Genomic DNA, 17,933 nt, shown 5'->3' with positions numbered 1-17,933 from the left:
GAAGCTGTAGCTCAGACCGAATCTCTCCAAAAGCAGGTCTCTACCAAGTACAAAGGACCATGAGAAATGCCGATGAAGTGCCTTACTGACATTAACAGCTGAGAAGTTTTACACCTCTCCCATAAATTCTCACAAAGAGTTGGTCAGCTGCAGGCAGGGGATATTGTGCAGACTGTATTTACTCATTTTGCCCAGCCTGGACACCTGAGGGCTAGTTCTGACATGAAAATACACTGCTTTGTTCACATGGTGCTCTGCTGCCAGCAGGACATAAGGTAACTTGAGTACAGAGCTGCACTAAGAGAGTTACCAACATCTGAACAGCAGCTAGCTCACAACAAAACCATTAAGGAATACAAAGTGGATCAAGAATAGGCCTGTCTCTAAAAGCCTATATAGACATCCCAACAGCTTAACACTAAGAATAACAAAATAAAGGGAGAACAAATCCTCATTTTACTAGCCATCCCAAATCATAAATTTCAGGGATACCAAAACAAAAATCACGTTTCATATCAAGTATGTATTTCATTAACAGATTTAGAGCTATTTATGCTTTATCACAAATTCATCATACAGGATATTATTGTGTTACTATACTCTAAAATATGTGATTGTTCTAATCCACTGTACAAAGACTTGTGAGATCCGTACACAACTAGACCAGGGAGAAAGTTCAAACAAGGAACTGCTGATTTTCTACAGGGCTTAATTGTTAGCAGGCTTGTAGCTCTGGCTGCACCAACAAGCTGTTTTCAACACAAAGCTCTGGCAGAGTTATGAGGTAGCACATGCCAGAGTTCCCAGTATTCCCAGTAGGCACTATGGATAAGACTACACAGGTTTGGCTCCTTCTCCATGCACAGTCCTCCAACATTATCCTTGCAAGCCTGTACTCTCAAACAAGGCTACATGGCATCATGCCACACCACAAGATGTGATACCTACGCTGATATCATACAAACACCATACTGGTGGACTGAACTATAGCTCTTGTATCATTTTAGACACTTTGAACTGGGAGAAATGCACACAAAATAGGTTTATCTAAGAATCATAGTGAAAACAGGCAGGGCCCAGAAAAGGCCAGCAGCCAACTATCATATAAAGCAGGGGTGACCAGGTGGTGCTGTGTGGCGTATGAGCCAGGGAGAAGTCCTCAAAATGGTTTTACTTAGCAGTAGACATCCTTTTTGACATCTAATTGTTCCAATGACTGCAAGTCACACCAGTGACTTCCAGAACAGAAGCAGCAAGTACTATACGTATGCTTCAATGTATCTGCTGGCACAAATGCGTTCAGTGATGTCTTCAGAAATCCATTTAGATGTTCAACACGATCTAGAATCACCAACTTTAAAACGTCAATAATAAAAAGATTATCTTCAAGTATTTATTACTATTGCAGCCTTTATCCTATACTATTTTTCAGTACTTCTTTGATATCAGGGGTCATAAGATGCCTTTGTAAAAGATTAGGCACAAGAAAGCAGTGAACTTTCCTTCTCATCTCTTCCACATGCTTGATTCCCCAAGTTCAATAAACATAATACTGTTGCAAAGAAACTAACTGATAACTGATGTAGTGAGAATTTTTCTCTAAAAAAAGGCTTTTCTTGAGAAGTGCAAAGGCAACTTGCATCATTTTAATATAATTACCATAAGCCAGCATCCTGGAAGTTCATTTTCCATAGCATTTCCACAGAATTTCTATTGTGGTATACATTTCAGTCTTTTGTGGGACATAAAACATTTATGTCCAGTTTACCAGCATTAGAAGTTTCAGAAGGCACATGAAATTTTAGGAAGTTATATTCTTCACACAACCTCGACATTTTCAGACTGCGTAACTGTGCCTTGTCAAACGATGATGATCACTGCAGTGGACTATGACTTTTTTTTGTCATCAGTATATATATGCACACCTGTATTTTTTGTTTTGTATAGAGGAGAAGGGTTTATTTATTTAATACATTCCAATAAACAACAAAACTTTTTCTTTTTTTTGCACAAAGAATAAATGGCAAAACTTAAAAACCCTTAAAAACCAAATTTGACTCAAGAGGAGTTTTCTAAAAATTGCTTCTGTCAAAATGAAGAGTTGTGCGAAGTACGGCTGCTACACGCTTCCTGCATCACCACAATACCTTTAAGAAGGCTTGCAGCCCTTCATGGGCTCCAAGTAGGAAGGAGAAGGTAAAAACCAAGCTAAGCTGCAGCTACTGTGTATCCAAAATGAACAGCCATGTAATATACTAAGAAGGATTTCGGAATGGAAGCATACTACCATTCAGAATCAAGGCATGTAATCTGTGTTGCTAGCTTTTTTCAAACATGTCAGAGACTATGTTCAGAACAATTTTCAATTCAATGTGAAAATCCATGCCCAGACCTCCAAACACACAGAGTCCTTGGAAAGTTTAGTTTTACTAGTTGCACTGCTCATACTGTGAAGACACAGCATTCTTGTCCTTATTGCTTAGTCATATTTTAACAATTGATAAATTTTGTTCTTAATTCTTTCCATGAAATTTCTCAAATGTGATCACAGGCAAATAGGAACTCGTGCTCACCCCATCAGATTTTTTTCCCAGAACATCAGTACGCTGCAGAAGCACAATTACTTAGCTCTTTGGAAAAAAAACATGTTTTTTTCTTCAACATTTATCATTTAAGTAAGGGGCATGAAAGTCTTGCCCCCTAGGTGTTTTCAGTCACCTCCACAAATGACTCCACCACTCATTGGGCCCAACATTACCTTCATGTCAGTCTCTCTTGGAATGTGATCTTTGAAGTCCTCGATGGAACTTACAAGGAAAGGAATGTGGTAGGATAAGACCTACAAGAGACAATTGCAGAAAATGAGAAAACGATACTTTCATGGTAACGATCAATTAGACACCACTGTTATTTTATTGCATTCATTTTTGATGAGCTATTTTATGCATATTATTTTATGGATTTAAGACATTAAAGTCCAGTAAACCCAAAAATCGAGCAGTTGGTGAACAAGCAAAAAGCAAGCTTTTAAAGCTTACTAAACGCTAAAAACACTGAGACATGCTTGAACTAAAACCTGAATGGTTTAATGTAGTATTTCTCTAAGCAGTACTCAAGAAGTAGACCTTTTTTCTCCCACAACTCGCAATTCAATGTTCACTTATGACAGAGTATTTTACCCACGTGCCAACCTTTTACGTAGCATCATTTCTGAGCACTGAAGTTTCAAATACCTTATTATTAGATAAAATTTAATGAAAATTATTTGGAATATATTCAGTTATTTCTTACATCTCTAAGTGCTTCCTGTGCCAGCGACCGAAAAGACAAGATTACACCAATAATCGTCATTCTCTTCAAAACACTGTCAACAGCTGCAGGGAAACAAGAACAATAGTTATCAAGAACCTCTTTATGAGTACAAGCTGATTTTTTTTTTTTTAAAAGAAAAAAACACTTAACAAAATACTGAAAGACACATGGTACTGAAAAGCACAGGCATTCCTTAATACAGCCAAAATAAACATGTGCTTAAGCAGGTTTTTAAATCTGATCTGATGATGGGATTTCCAGTAGAAGACATTTCCTGTTAACCACTTCATGGAATGACCCCGTTACACACAGTTGACAGTATTCAATGCTATCACTAGTTCTGCATTTTCTTGAGGCCGAAATGTTCCACTCTAATAGTAATTTGTTAAAAAAAATATTATTTATATTAACTATATTGCAAAATTTCTTTCAATAAATGCAATAATTAATTCACTGTGAAGGAATCCGAAGCATGTGTCAAAAAGACCCATGCTTCCTACTTTATAGCCACATGTACATCTAGATAATTGTTATGGCTATACGTTATCAGCCTTGAAGGAAAAAACAATGCTAAAAGCTCCACACTGCTGTACTGTCTGCACTGAAACCTTGTTTTTGTCTGTACATGAGAAGACTGGAAAAGTTTTGAAAAGGTGCATCAGTTTATGAGTTCACATACAGTAACCAGCATACATTTTGCTGCTTCTGTAAGCTTTGTACAGCAACATTAATTTTTCTTGCATTCTTTACGAAGATAAGGATAAAAACAACTCTGTACCAATAGTAGCACCCTGCTAATTACCCACATGATAATCTTTTAAAGAGTGCTGCCATCTGGTCTGGCTTGTCAAAGCTGGTCCTCATTTGTGTTAGAACTTCAACATTCTCCACCACAAGTTTCTAAGGAGAAGCAATGATTCAGGTCAGTTACAGATTCAGACACGTTAGCAGGATAAATGCTTGATTTCAGTTTGGCAGAGAATGAACTGAGCTCATGGAATACAGACATACCCCCAGTGCATTCTAAATGGAACTACAGCATCAAAATTACCCTCAGGACCTGCTCTACACAAAAGCAAGCTCTGAATCAAAAAGCAGAAGATCAGATAACCCTTGAAACATTTTTATATTCAGAAAAATGTACTTAAAGGAATGACCCTCAGTAAAACTAAGCAGTAACTCCTCATGTTATTTCGCTTTCTATAAGAAAAATAAGCTTGCGTTAACAAAAAGGCAGATTCCAAAAGCAATTCCTTCTCGTGGGTTGCTCCTTTCACTGGATATAAATTTAAGACTGGCCTGACGTCAGGACTACAAATTTAACGATGGAAAAATTGAAAAATGGAATAAAGAATGCAAGAGTCAAATCATTTAATCTTGGTGAAGTTTACTTGGAATTTTCTTCCATTACAACACAAAATAAAAGCATAAATAAAATTTGTCACAACTCCCATGTATGCATATTATAGGATATAGGTAAAAGTAATAACTTCCCTGTAACTGTTCTCCAAATATATAAAGATTCATATTTAAATTACTAAAATTGCATAATCAGATCTATAAAATCAAATCTATAAAACGTTAAATCCAAAAAGCATTTCTTGCTAGCTGAGAAACTTATGCTTTGCCAAGTAGCATTTTTAAACTCTCTTCAGGCAAGAAATAGGTACTTTCTTCTTAAAAATAATGTTTTTGCAGTTTGATTACCAACTGCTCCATTTCGGAAATGGAAAATATGATTCTCTCTCTTTTTATGGAGGAAAACCAGCAGCTAAAGAAGTTTAGAAAACTTATGTGGTGTGTGCTTCTGAAGATTAAGTGAAGAAAACTTTTCCCTACTGTTGAAGAGCACATAATTCAGTGCTTTGTGTACTAAACAGTATCAAGGTAGGAAAAAAAAAATAAGGACAGAAACAGTATATTCTGGACTGGGGGCAGTCTTTCAAAGTGACTAATTTTATTTTTCAGGTGGATTCATCCTGACCCAGCTCAATTACTTAGCAGCAGAACCAAAAGAGTGACCAGGAAAGCTAAAATTCATCGGACGTGCAGGTCATTATAGGCCTGGAGCTTAATTGAAGATATACCATGTATAACCTAAAAAAAGAAACACACAGGAACTTACTGCTAGGGATCCGACAATAATTGACCTTTGACAGTTCTGTTACCTACTTTAATAGCTTTATCTTATTCAACCCATGCTGAAAACAGGGCAAAACATAGCAACTGGCAAGCAGTGAAATTAAGTTTTAGAGTAAATACTCCTGTGACCACAGGAAGAGAATAAACAAGATGACTTAAACCATAATGCTGCTATGAAATAAACTGTGGTCTCTGTTTACTCACACCCAGTCAAGTAGCCCATGCAAAGACCTCTCAGATAACAGTACACTGTGTCATGGCTGTGCTATTTCCATAACCTCTAGTCTATCCATAATTCACCGAAGTCTTCCCATTTTCACTCTTACTTTAAATGAGAAGCAAAGAAAGAAAGATGCTACAAAAGATCCAGCAAAACAAACGCTTCCAAGAATTTGCACGTGTGTGCACATAGAAAAAAATGAATTTCTCTGCTGAAAGCCAAAGCCAACAGACAGATCGATCACTGGTCTGCACTGATATCAAGCTGGGCAATTTTGAACCAACTGATGTATCAGAACTTGGCAGATGTGTGACATTTGAATTTCAATCCTTTAACGCTCCAGAATGAAAGATTGAAGGCAATAGCCCACACACTGTTATTGAGTCAAGCTTTCAGCTTCACAAAAATAACCAGCATATTGGTTTAAGATTTAAAAGGGACAGGCTGGATTACAGTTCAAACAGTTAGTTATATGAGGCAATATCCAACACCCCCCTCCTTCAGATACAAAACCAACACCTGGTCCCACTGTGGGAAGCAAAGCAAGCATTTTGAACCTTACTCTCTTAATAAATTCCCCATTCTATCCTCTTGGTGTTTCCTTTCCCCCAAACACAGATGTTTCTCCATGCTCTCTGCAAAGCCAACTGCATCTGAGCCAAGGAGATGAACATTTTATTGCTTTATTGTTCTCCTCCAAATATGTGGTCATGTGCACGTGGATCTACCTTATGTTCTGCTTATCCTTAGCAGCATCAGAAAACAAATGTCGGAGAATTTAAAGTTGGCTTTTTAAAAAGCATATACGGAGCTACAATAACAAACATGTTGGTTTTAAGGAAGTATGACAACCCAAGAGTAAGCTGAGAAAACAGCTCCCAGAGAACATCTGTCCATTGGCTTTGTGTTTTACTTGAAACGTGACAGATGTCACTGTGCATAGCCAGGACCTATTTAATTTAACCTTCAAAATTACAGCATTCTTAACTAGCAAGCCTCATCCTAAAACTCAGCAACAGGAAGGGGCACAAAGAATCAACTGCCCTGTCCAGCTCTGTGTTGGTCACTTGGGTCAGGGTTGCACCTGGTGAAGAAGCACCCTCTCTCTTCAAGGTGTGCCAACAAAAGGCTTCAAATCTTTTAGGGCATCGTATGTCCTAGCATCTCAGCAGCACTAGCATTCACAATGCTTACAGAGAGAACGAGATCTTCGAAAATATAACATGGGATGTATTAGAAAGACACAAGGCCAGGCTGGATGGGGCTTTGAGCAACCTGGTCTAGAGGGAGGTGTCCATGCCCACGGCAGGAGGGTTGGGACTAGATGATCTTTAAGGTCTCTTCCAACCCAAACCATTCTATGGTTCTATGACACACGCTTCGAAAGGCCTGGTGTGCTAATAATAGTAATAAATAGTTGAAGAAACAGTGAAAGTTCCTTATATCCGTAAGGACTGAATGCGCCTCTTTAAAAAAGCAACATACATGAATGGATACAAAAAATATTTCTTGCAATTATTGGTTAAATAAATTCAAGATGAGATGTAGTAACTTGGAAATGACTTTAGAAGAGTAAGTCATGAAAAACAAATATATGCCTATTAGTGGCATTTTTATAGTTTGACTATCATGGGCAAGTAGTATATGCTATTGAGTTTATTAAAGAATCTTTCCAGAAAGACTTAATTACACAGGCATCACATGCTTCCCTGTCAATCCACAGTAACATACATAATAAAGAAAGTAAGTCCTTGAAGATGCCTGCAGGTTTGTCTAAGACACACATGAGTTTTTCATGCTGAGTTTTGGAAGTCAACAGAGATGGGGAAGCTCTCTGCAAGCATCTGGAGGTCTTAAAAAGCATTTCTCTTCCCACTTATGAGAGAGAAAGAGACTTGTCTCTTAACTCAAGCCATCTAGCAAAAATAAAAATGACCATAAAATCCTGACCAGCTATTGAGGAGTGTGGTATACACTTGTATTACATGGACAAGGGTACTACAAAGTAATGGTAAAATTCACAGCTTTATCAGTTTGTGTGATGCAGTCACTTCATAAGGATGACACGCAGAAATGTGGCTATTAAATATCCTAAAGGAAACTGAAACAGAGAACTCCCTCTCCTTCTTCCCACCCAGCCTTGGTTACCTTAAACTCCCCTTCTTCCCACCCAAACTTCCTTGGTTACCTTAAGCTCAGCAACCTGCGATGAAATGTGCCACATCAGACTTTCACTTAGGAACTTCATGCCATATGGTCCCAGAAGTTCTGAAAGGGCTCTCATTTCTGAGAAATAAAACAAACTGTTCTACTTCAAACGTTCCTTATGCAGTTATGTGATGTTCATCATCTATCTAGCAATAGCGTTTTAATTACAAAACTATTTTATGTCTAAAAACAATTTTAGATAGTAGAACTTGTAACAAAACTGAAGCAACAGTCACCAACACATCATACTCCCATTGCTGTAGCTCAAACACCCAGGTCTTTAACTTTTTTTTTTTAAACTAAAAAAATAGGAAAAACAAGCTCTCTCAAGGCACAGAGGCAATAGGAATAAAAAGAAACTGAAATACTACCGAAAATTAACAAGTGCTGTCTATAATATAACAGCTTAAGAGTTGCTCTAGTTCCAATTATTCAAGCAGATGATAACTGTCTTTCAAACATTCAACAGAAACATTGAACGAAGTTTACCTGATATGTCGGAGTATTCTTCAGCATTAAATGTTAACTCATTTTCTGTAGGCAAATTCACAAAAGCCTTCATGGCTGGAAAATAGGCTATGTGACCATTGCTGACTTGTCTTAGCAGAGTTTCCAAATACCTTATCAGAAAGGGAACAAGTTTTAGATAAAGACATTCACAGATACCTCTATACAAATGAAATGCCCTTGTTTGATAAAGAGACAGCAAAGCCTGTAGACTTCAGTTTTACTTTCATAGTTCTAGTGAATACCTGTACCTTCTGCTACATCTCCCCTGAGAAAGACTGAATTTCACAACAGGCAAACTTCAAAATGCTTTTTTAGCAGGTACCGGGAGAAGTAAACTTGAGAAGTCTGGAACTTAAGAAAATTCTGAACACCTAAACCACATACAATTCCAGTTCCCCAATTCCAGCTTTTTATTTAAATAAAAGTAATATAAAGAGCTTGTAACAAGTATTCATATAATTACTTACCAATTTGTGTACAGACTGGTAATGGTTGGCTCACCATGACTATCTAAATGCTGGGTTTGCTGAAGCAGAACATTGTTAAATACTCGTGTGATGTCAATCTGTACATAGTTTTCTATTGACTGGAGGACTGTCATATAGGCTCTTACGCTGGTTAACAGCTCTGAAGGCTTTGCAATCTCTTGTGTTGCTTGATTATACATAGTCATTCCAACAATTGACCTTTTAAAACCAAAAAATAGGAGTTACATGCATTTCTCAGTGAAATTAAACAAGGATGTAGCTATTAAAATCATCAGTGATTATCAATTTCATATTTATGATTACGATATTATTCAAAGCTTTTAGAATTCTTCCTTAATCTGCAAGTATGAAGCTCTAAATCATGGCTACACTACATCAGCACTTTTAAAATAAGATTTTTTTGGAAAAAAAAAATCTAGACAAAAATCTTGGTTGCTGTCACAGTTCTAGTTTCAAACGAGTTCTAGACTCAAACACCTGAAACAAAGCCAGAAATTGTGCAAAAGACCTGTGGCAAGAGAGTCGCTATAAATGCCTAAAAAACAAAAGTATCACCAGTGCCTACAGAACACACAGGACTAAGAACACAGAATCAGGCTGTTAAGGAGGTGATACTAATTTCCATATATTTTAAACAACTTACACCTATTTATGTCTGCACATGTAAACTTAATTGTAACATCTGTAAGAATTTGACCTAAGAGTTTTGCCGTCTACCTTTAAAAATGAATCTTATATAGTAAGCACACAATACTCCTAATGTCAATCCAGCAAGGATTTATCTTGTTTATGAGTACAACTATCTTTACAATATTTCTTACTTGGTAAAGCGGATTTCCAGGTGAGATGTTAAATATTCTCTTGGGGTAAATGTGTGTTCCCAAACCACCATGTTTGGTACGTAATTGATTGAGAAACAGAGCTCAGAAAGTGCAGTGTGCAGTTTGTCCAGGCTTTATGAACAGTTAAAAAAAAAATAACAACAAAAAAAATAATTTAACATTAGAATATATTCTTGTGGAAAGCATACACTGAATGGAAGATGCCTTGAGACCACCCACAGCTCTAACTTTCCGTTCATCAGCTTTATCTGCTTTCATCAGACACACAACTCTAGCTTATCACATCGAAAAATCAACATTTTGGGTAAGAACAGAAACCTACAAATGTATTGGTCTGCATTATGCAGTGATGTGATGTATATGTTTTTATATATAGCTATACACAAACAATTTCCCTCTAAATGTCTTTAAGGTGGTTCCTTCTTAACTAATTTTAGTAACAGAAGTAATGCTTGCTACTAACCAGCACTAAATATAGGGAAAACGAATCTTAAGCTATTTTCCCTCAACTTCTCTAGTCAATTCTAGTTTTCTGATGTTTGACTGTTGCAACTCTAACAAAGAGACTTCCTTCTCAGCACCGTGCATTTAGTAGCTCCCAGCCACAACACCAAACATTTATTGTCTCATTTTCACAGCTTCCTTCCTCCTCTTCTGTTGCTCTACCAACTTGTCCTGTCATCCTTCCCAAGAATCATCTACCTTGCTGTTTTTCCTCTCCTGTTACCTCTTACACCTCAAACTGGACTTATTCATCTTTCCCTTTCTTTTTGAGGTTGGTCTTATTTTGTTTTGTTTCTGGTTTGCTCTGATGCAGGCACAAAAGCCTCATTTCTGCTCCAGGAGATGAAGGCAGCAAGCTATATTTCAGCAGCAACAACTTCCAGCCCACCCCATACGTTATCCTGATCACAATGTTAAGCAAAGCAGAATTAAGATGCCATCCACACCTTCAACTCCCACTTCCTCAATTGATATGACTACGCAGGAAACCTAACAACAGCACGCGAACCCTTTCTGCTCAAAAAAAAGGAAAGAGCCAATGTGATTAATAAATGAGATGTACATTCCTATTGCTCTAAATACGTTATTTCAGGCTCTGTTCAAGCTATAGAAGGACCATATACTCACAAGCTAGAAACTTGCCATATTTACAGTCAACCTTACTGAAATAATACAAGCAAGAAGTATTTAACATGTAAAAAACACAAGTTTTGACTTGGGATTCATGGTGAAAGGTACAGAAGAGGCAGCTTACTTTGTCACAACCAATCTGTTTTTTCTCATGCTTTCTACTCCTGGTTTCTCCCTTTCAGGTTCTCCTTTCTTTCCGGTCTGTTTTTTTGACTTCTTGTTCACTGCTTGACTGATGGTTTTGGCACAATGCTTTGGCAGCAACTAGTAGAGGGAAAGAAATCCCCCCCCAAATTAAAATACAACTTCTTTGCAGCCGCAAGATACAAAATAAGCTTATATGTAGGTGGAGACTTCATCACACAAGTAACACCTCCTTTGACTACTAACTATACCATTTAATATAAAAGTCTTCCTTGAGCCACTTTCCACTTTGTGAACAGAAAACAGTCTGAAGTCAGGGGCAAAAAGGGGAAGGGGAAACAAGCATAATTCCAAAGGTCAAACTACCTAGAAAATCTCAAATGAGAATTAAAACAGGCAGAACAACACTCACCTGATCACTCAGCGTACATTGTTCTGTGCAAATATCTGTGATAAGATTTCGAGCTTGCTTAGCCATTTCATCCAGGAACATGTTACATAAGGAAAGACTACGATCTCCAATATGATGTCGCTGTTAAAAACAGAAATAAGCAAGTCTGTTTTTCAGTTTCTTTAGTCCTATGCTATTCACAAAATGCATACAGTTTTGCAGATAAAAGTTCACTAAATCACAGACCCAGGGTAACAAAAAATATTAATTAGTCCTTAGTAACTTCAACGTCTTTCATTAACCGTGGGTTTTTGTTGGTGTTGTTGCAGGGAACCTGAACTGTGAAATCTTCAGTCACTGACACAGCATATTAAAAAAAACACACAACATCTTTGTTGCAAGAAAAATCCTCTAAAAGGAGGCAGAAAATTCTAAAAGGAGGTTTTCATCTTCCAATTTTGTAATAAATCTAAAGTGTCCAACACTCACGGTTTCTGTGAATCTCCTCTTAGATTCAGTACTGGTACAAATTAAGGAAGAGAAAGAGTATGCAACTCATGTTACAGCAAAAGCAGTGCCATTCATACCCCTGAAAGTCGATGAAGCCCTGCTTCATACGTTTCTGGACTCAGTTCCTTTGTTACTGGATCTGCACAAGTCCAGCATTCTGTCTTAATGAAATCCTTCTTTCACCACTTACGTGTACTTCGTAACAGCTACACTACCACATATTGTACACAGTGCAGTGAATATTATTTTTCCAAAATTATAGTAGCTATGAGTTGGAAGTCTTACACTGAATTCAAAGTTCTGTTGGCTGTGGCAAAATATGCTTGCTACAGCTGAATTCTCAGTAACTAGCACACAGTGGACTTTGGCTACAAGATTCCTTACTGTTACTAGAATGGTTCTGAAAGACATCTCTTGTCCTGAAGGTACGTTTTCCTGGAAACTTTTTAGTGGTTCTCTAATACAAATAAACTTTGCAGCTGTTTAAAGCAAAGCGTACGGGGAAAATAATGATATAGACGTATATGGAAATGACTCTTAGCAGAAGAGGATTTAATTTTTAACTACAAAAAACCCACACTGTGCGTAGTAGATATTTTTCATCCAATTATTTCAGATTAGCACTCAAGAATGAAAAGACACTTTCACAAGCACTAGAGAACATTGGCAAAGTCAACCTCTGGAGTAATTCCAAAGTCAATGGACATACAGGCAATGTACTAAAAGATCTATTTCATTACAACATCAAAATATAAAGAATTGACCAAAGTAACAAAAATGCCACAATTTGTTTGTGGCAGCATTTTGAGATCTATGGACAAAGAATCACGTAGTAAGGTGCTCACTTGTTTTACTTCCCTGAATCTTATACTGGTGTAACAAACACCTTCTTGCAGCATTCAGCACTAGTTCTCTTTATTTTAGATGAGAGCTGAAAATATCTAAAGATGATGTATTTAAAAATTACCTCTTCTGGGCATAGCTCATGGGTGCAGCTCATAAAATGAGTACAAAGCAGTGGGAATGCAATTGAGTATCTTGATTGAGAGGGAAGCTCCAAACACTGCTGAAACATCTTCTCAAAAGCACGACTATAAAAACTGACCAAAAATAGACAATTTAATGTAACACACGCATAACTTTGCTGCAAATGAAGTCTAGTTCATACAAATCAAATATGCTAAATTAATGCCAGATCTGTAATTATAGCTTATCTGATACCAAAAAAACACATCATGCTTTCAAGTAAGCTTGTTTTCCACATGCAATACTAATGCATTCTGTTTACATCTCTTAATCATATCATCTTTGTTCTGATGTTTGACACACAGCCGCTGCAAAAAATGTACAGTTTTAGCAAGTATTATTACAGAATCTGCAGTTGACCCCAAATCAGTTAACTGACTGCTTGAAGAATCTGTCAGACCTTCAGAAACACCTTTATTAAATTCTGATGGTAACACTTAAACAACTCGTGTTCCATGGTTGCTTCAAATAATCTTCAGAAAAAAAAAAATCTTAAAACACATGCAAAAGAAATAAGTTACATTGAAGTCTATTTTCAACATAAACTTGACCACCATATAAAGACTGGCCTTTCACCTTAAAATCTAGCCCCTATAAATCATTGTGTACGCTTCTCCACCGGAAACTGAAAAACAAGAACCTAAAATAGGACCGAGGAAATTTCTCAAAGAACAGTATTCTCACACTGGGACTTCCGATGATTTATTTCAACGACTGCTTATTTATCTGCTGATACTGCAAACACTTAATTATTTCAGCTTAAACAGCCGCAGAAAGATTCCTATCAACCTGCTTCCTGATCCTGTTTTCACAGACTTTTTCCAAGAGTTAAACGTTTTTGCTTTATTTTTTCCAAAGCAACTAATGCCAACAAACTAAACAAAAAATAAAGCCTACTACGAAAAATCGCTGTATGGAAGTGGCAATGCAAAGCTAGGTCTTCCTGTTTGGAAACAGGGGAAGAAAGAGAAGGGAATCAACTGTTTTTCTTTTCTGCTGCAGGAACTCTGTGGATCTTTTACAACTACACTAGAAGTAGTAGTAAAAAATTTCATTTCTTGCTTAAACAACGTAATTGTCTACGGCTTTAACTTCAGCTGGGGACATGAGCTGCAGAGACGTAAGAGAACTTTAACTGCTGGAAGAGAACTCTTATTTTAATTGTTGCTTTGAGGGATTTAGATTTCATCGTGAAGCTCTGAAGAATCAGTAGTTAACAATGGGAGAAAAAAAATTTAAATTCTTTACATTAGAAAAAATTATACACATATATTATACACATATTGATCGGTATACTTTGCAAGAAGACTAGTATGAAAGAAAGTAAATACATAAATAAAATAAAACCCCAAACCCTAGAACAGCAACTCTTTCAAAGAAAAATTGCTGTTAACCAGATTGTAATTGATTCTCCACTAGATCATTTTCCTACAATTTGGTATTTAAAAGCTACACGTGCAAGGACAAACAATAAACTAAAAGCTTCTACTGTCAGATTAGTAACTTACCAAAATATAGAAAGATCTGATGTTTCAACCAACATCTCCACCAAAGAATCTACCATTTTTGTGTGGAAAATGATTGTGTTCATCATTTTTCCTAGTTCTCTGTGGTCTGCAAGACTAAGTGAGGCTTTAGAAACACTGGTGTAGGCCTGGAAAAACAGAAGAAAAAAAATCTACTGTTGTAGAGTATCTACTGTTGCTTTTTTGCAAATTCCATCAGTATTGCCAAACAGAAAGGGTAAGTACTGCTTAAGCTGTGCATAGAACAATTGTTTTTAAAGACTCGGCAAAGACTTATGTTATCTTTCCACTATAACCTAAGAAAAGCCAACTGCCTTTCAATGAAGTCACCAAATGTCTTAAGTACAACAGCAATGCAGAAATAAACTGCAGAACAAATGCACTGACAAAACACGTACGCACACTAGTGGAATCAAGTTCACTGAAGCCACTCCCTGCTCCTTTTAATAATCAGGTTTGGGTATGCAAGAAGACAACTGCATATTTTAAAAATATATAAAGAACATGTCTAATATTGGGACAATTAGTTTACAGTCTAAACAGTACTCCCCCTTGTTAAGTTAACTGAAGGCACTATTACTGCAACACACCAAAGTGATCTCCATGAACATTATCTTCTCCTAGCTGGGAAGGCTGAATCATACTCTGTACAGTGCCAATAAACTGCTCATCCTCAACACATTCCACTTCCAAACTGTTATAAATCCTTCAAAGACTTTTTTGCAAAAAGCATGCAATGCAAAGGCAAAAACAAAGTTACATTAAATTATTTGCTTAAGTATTTGTTTGATTTTAAATGCCAAGAAGTTCTCCTTTTACAGCCTGTGATCCACTTGCAGTGTGAGAGTAATCTAGAAGAGCAGTAAATTATTACTAGCTTTAAACCAAAATGTGCATTAACTTAAATGTCAAGCAGATATTCAGACATCTTACCTGCAATCTAAACCAATCTAATCTCATTCCTCTGAAGTCAAATACCTCTCCATCTTCAACTGTATCAGGGAAAAATACAGAACATAAAGCCTTTAGGGAAGCAACTACAATTCAGAAATACTAAATCAGATCTTCTAAAAAAAAAAAAAAAAAATCAAAAACAAAACCCACCAAAGTACTTGAAAACTTAAAGCGCTTGCTTTTACCTAAGAATTTCAAACCAGCACAACCATGCTAATAGGAATTTAAATAGCTAGACAAAATATGTATAATATACTTTCTAAATTAAAAGGTATGAATTATTTCAAAATAGTGTCCTTCAAAAATATTATCTGTACAGACCTGCCCAGGAAAAGGGACACAGAACAAGAAGCAGATATTGTAATAGAAGAGAAACGGGAATTAATACAGTTTATGCAAGTTATCTGCTGCCACTAATCCCAAGTTCATTTGAACAGACTTACCTTGCTTCACACTTAGTGAAGTCATAGTGTTTACAAAAGAGGACATGATGATTGATTCATCCTCTGGGCACACTGAAAGATTCTAAAATAAATATTGTTACTATTAGTATTTCAAACTTAATTTTTGAAAAAACATCACATCCCACAACCAGTTTATCAGCTGCAGTCCGAAAAATACTTTATATAGTTCACAAAAAGTAACTTTATCAATGGATTATCGCAAGTAGTACTATTTCACAACTTTTAGTTTTTAATTCATTGGTTGATGAAAAACACCTAAAAAAAGGCTGCTTCCAAACCAACATAGACTCAAAAGTGAAAAATCTGTCAGTAAACATGCCCACACATTTTCAGGCTGCAGTCATTTACAGAATGGTCACACAACATGTTTTTGTTATACAACAGACACCAAACATTTGTCTGACCTCTCCAGGCATCTGATCTGTCTGCACAGAAAATTTAGCCACGGCAAAATGTAACAGAGCCGACATCAGCATCACTTTGCTTCCCACAGAACCATCTAAAACCAGATTTCTACTAACACTGAATTAAATGATTTCTAACACCTGAAAGATAGCCTCCCAAAAGTCCTACAAAAAAGCAATAGTTCATGAAGAAGCAGTTTCAGCAACTGCTAAGATCACATTTCTGTTGAATGGAAGATTCATGTAATTACAGATAAGACTGCCATTTTTAACCTAAAGGTTGAAAAAATCCTAATTATCATTTGCTTCTGTCTACTCTTGTATTTTATACTTTTTATGAGTTAACTACAACTAAAATGCAAACCACTTTCTTTTTTCCCCTCATTTCAGTTTGACCTTGAGGATCATCCTACAAATAACACAATATTTGTGCCATTTGTATAAGTTTTAGAATTCTTTCACTAAATCTAGAAAACCATCTTAGGAATTGATGACAAATCTCAAAAATATTTCATTTTATTATCAACAGAATTGCTAACATGTAAGTATAAAGTTACGAGCAAAAAAAAGAAATACAGTTGTTTTGGCATTAAAAGTAAAATGAAGGATTCATTTATATTTAATAGTTTAAACAGCTGGGATAGAAACTGGTATTTAAACTGTTTCAATAGTTTGTTATATAACAAACATGAACAGTAGAGTGAAAACAATAAATGAACAGCAGAGTATATAAGTTCTGCCTTCTGGTCATCGATGTACTACTGTTTAATGCATGGGAGTGATTTCTGAAAACAACATAAAAGCTTAAAATTCAATAGAAGCTCTTCCAGTTTGAGGAGCTCAAGATTTCACAAAATTTGGGCTCCACCTAGCGGCCACTAGGGAATCAAATCAAAACAGTGCAGAAGTCCTGTCATTTCCTTGTCAGTGTAGACAAGAAAAATTATTTCTGCACTGCTCCTTCAGCAGCAGTATCTATTTATCTGGATTACATCAAATCAGTCCTGCAAATTCAGTTAATGAACACAAATAATTTCTACTGCCTTTACTTTAGGAACATTTTCTGCTTAGCAATAGGTGCTACTCAGTAAGAGTAATAGACACTTGCAGCTCTGGATGCAAACCTACACGGAACAAGAGAGGATGGTCTTCCATGAAAAACCCATCACTCTCTTCTCTGTAAGAGCACCTCCCTGCTCTTACAGAGCCATACTCCGTGATGTTTTGAACAACCTGGGATGTCAAATCCGTTGAGTTTAAAACTGTTCTCTTCCACTTCTGTTTAACTTCTCTTTTTGCACAAGTTCATGACTTCCACATTCAACCTTACCTACTATATAAAAGACAATGTCCCCGTCACTCTCTAGAGTAGGAGGCTTTTTCTGATGTGACACCCTGTCAAAGTTGATCAAGTCTGCCACTACCTTCATAGTGGTATTTCATGTCTGAACTCTCCTCACAAATGTCTGTGTTTCTCATGGCCATATACAGGCCTAAGTTAACTGCAAGTATAATTCACTTCCAGAGAATTTAAATTGAAATAGTCACTGAAGACACCTACATCTACTTGACTTCCTATTTAGGCTTAAGAATGTCAAACTACTTCAGGTGTTTTTTTTTTTTTTTTTTTTTTTTTCTTTTTCTTTTTTTTCCTGGCA

The 17,933-nt window shown here is 36.5% G+C and overlaps 1 protein-coding gene across 2 annotated transcripts in view; it reads right to left on the bottom strand.

The window, feature by feature from the left end:
* Positions 1-17,933, bottom strand: part of NCKAP1 (NCK associated protein 1) — a 59,209-nt gene that overhangs the window by 10,974 nt on the left and 30,302 nt on the right. For both annotated transcript variants that reach the window (XM_082763471.1, XM_082763472.1), the window contains exons 14-26: positions 15,851-15,932; positions 15,387-15,445; positions 14,436-14,581; positions 12,869-13,001; positions 11,413-11,532; positions 10,981-11,120; positions 9,702-9,833; positions 8,860-9,078; positions 8,372-8,502; positions 7,863-7,960; positions 4,119-4,212; positions 3,292-3,374; positions 2,759-2,839 (exon numbers count right to left, since the gene is read on the bottom strand). In XM_082763471.1, coding sequence (XP_082619597.1) covers positions 2,759-2,839; positions 3,292-3,374; positions 4,119-4,212; positions 7,863-7,960; positions 8,372-8,502; positions 8,860-9,078; positions 9,702-9,833; positions 10,981-11,120; positions 11,413-11,532; positions 12,869-13,001; positions 14,436-14,581; positions 15,387-15,445; positions 15,851-15,932 — 1,518 coding nt within the window. The remainder of the gene's footprint in view (positions 1-2,758; positions 2,840-3,291; positions 3,375-4,118; positions 4,213-7,862; positions 7,961-8,371; positions 8,503-8,859; positions 9,079-9,701; positions 9,834-10,980; positions 11,121-11,412; positions 11,533-12,868; positions 13,002-14,435; positions 14,582-15,386; positions 15,446-15,850; positions 15,933-17,933) is intronic.

The sequence above is a fragment of the Aythya marila genome (genome assembly GCF_965140915.1).
Source record: "Aythya marila genome assembly, chromosome: 6".
Taxonomy (NCBI): Eukaryota; Metazoa; Chordata; class Aves; order Anseriformes; family Anatidae; genus Aythya; species Aythya marila.
The sequence above is the reverse complement of the archived record's forward strand: the minus strand, read 5'-3'. Positions and strand labels throughout refer to the sequence as shown.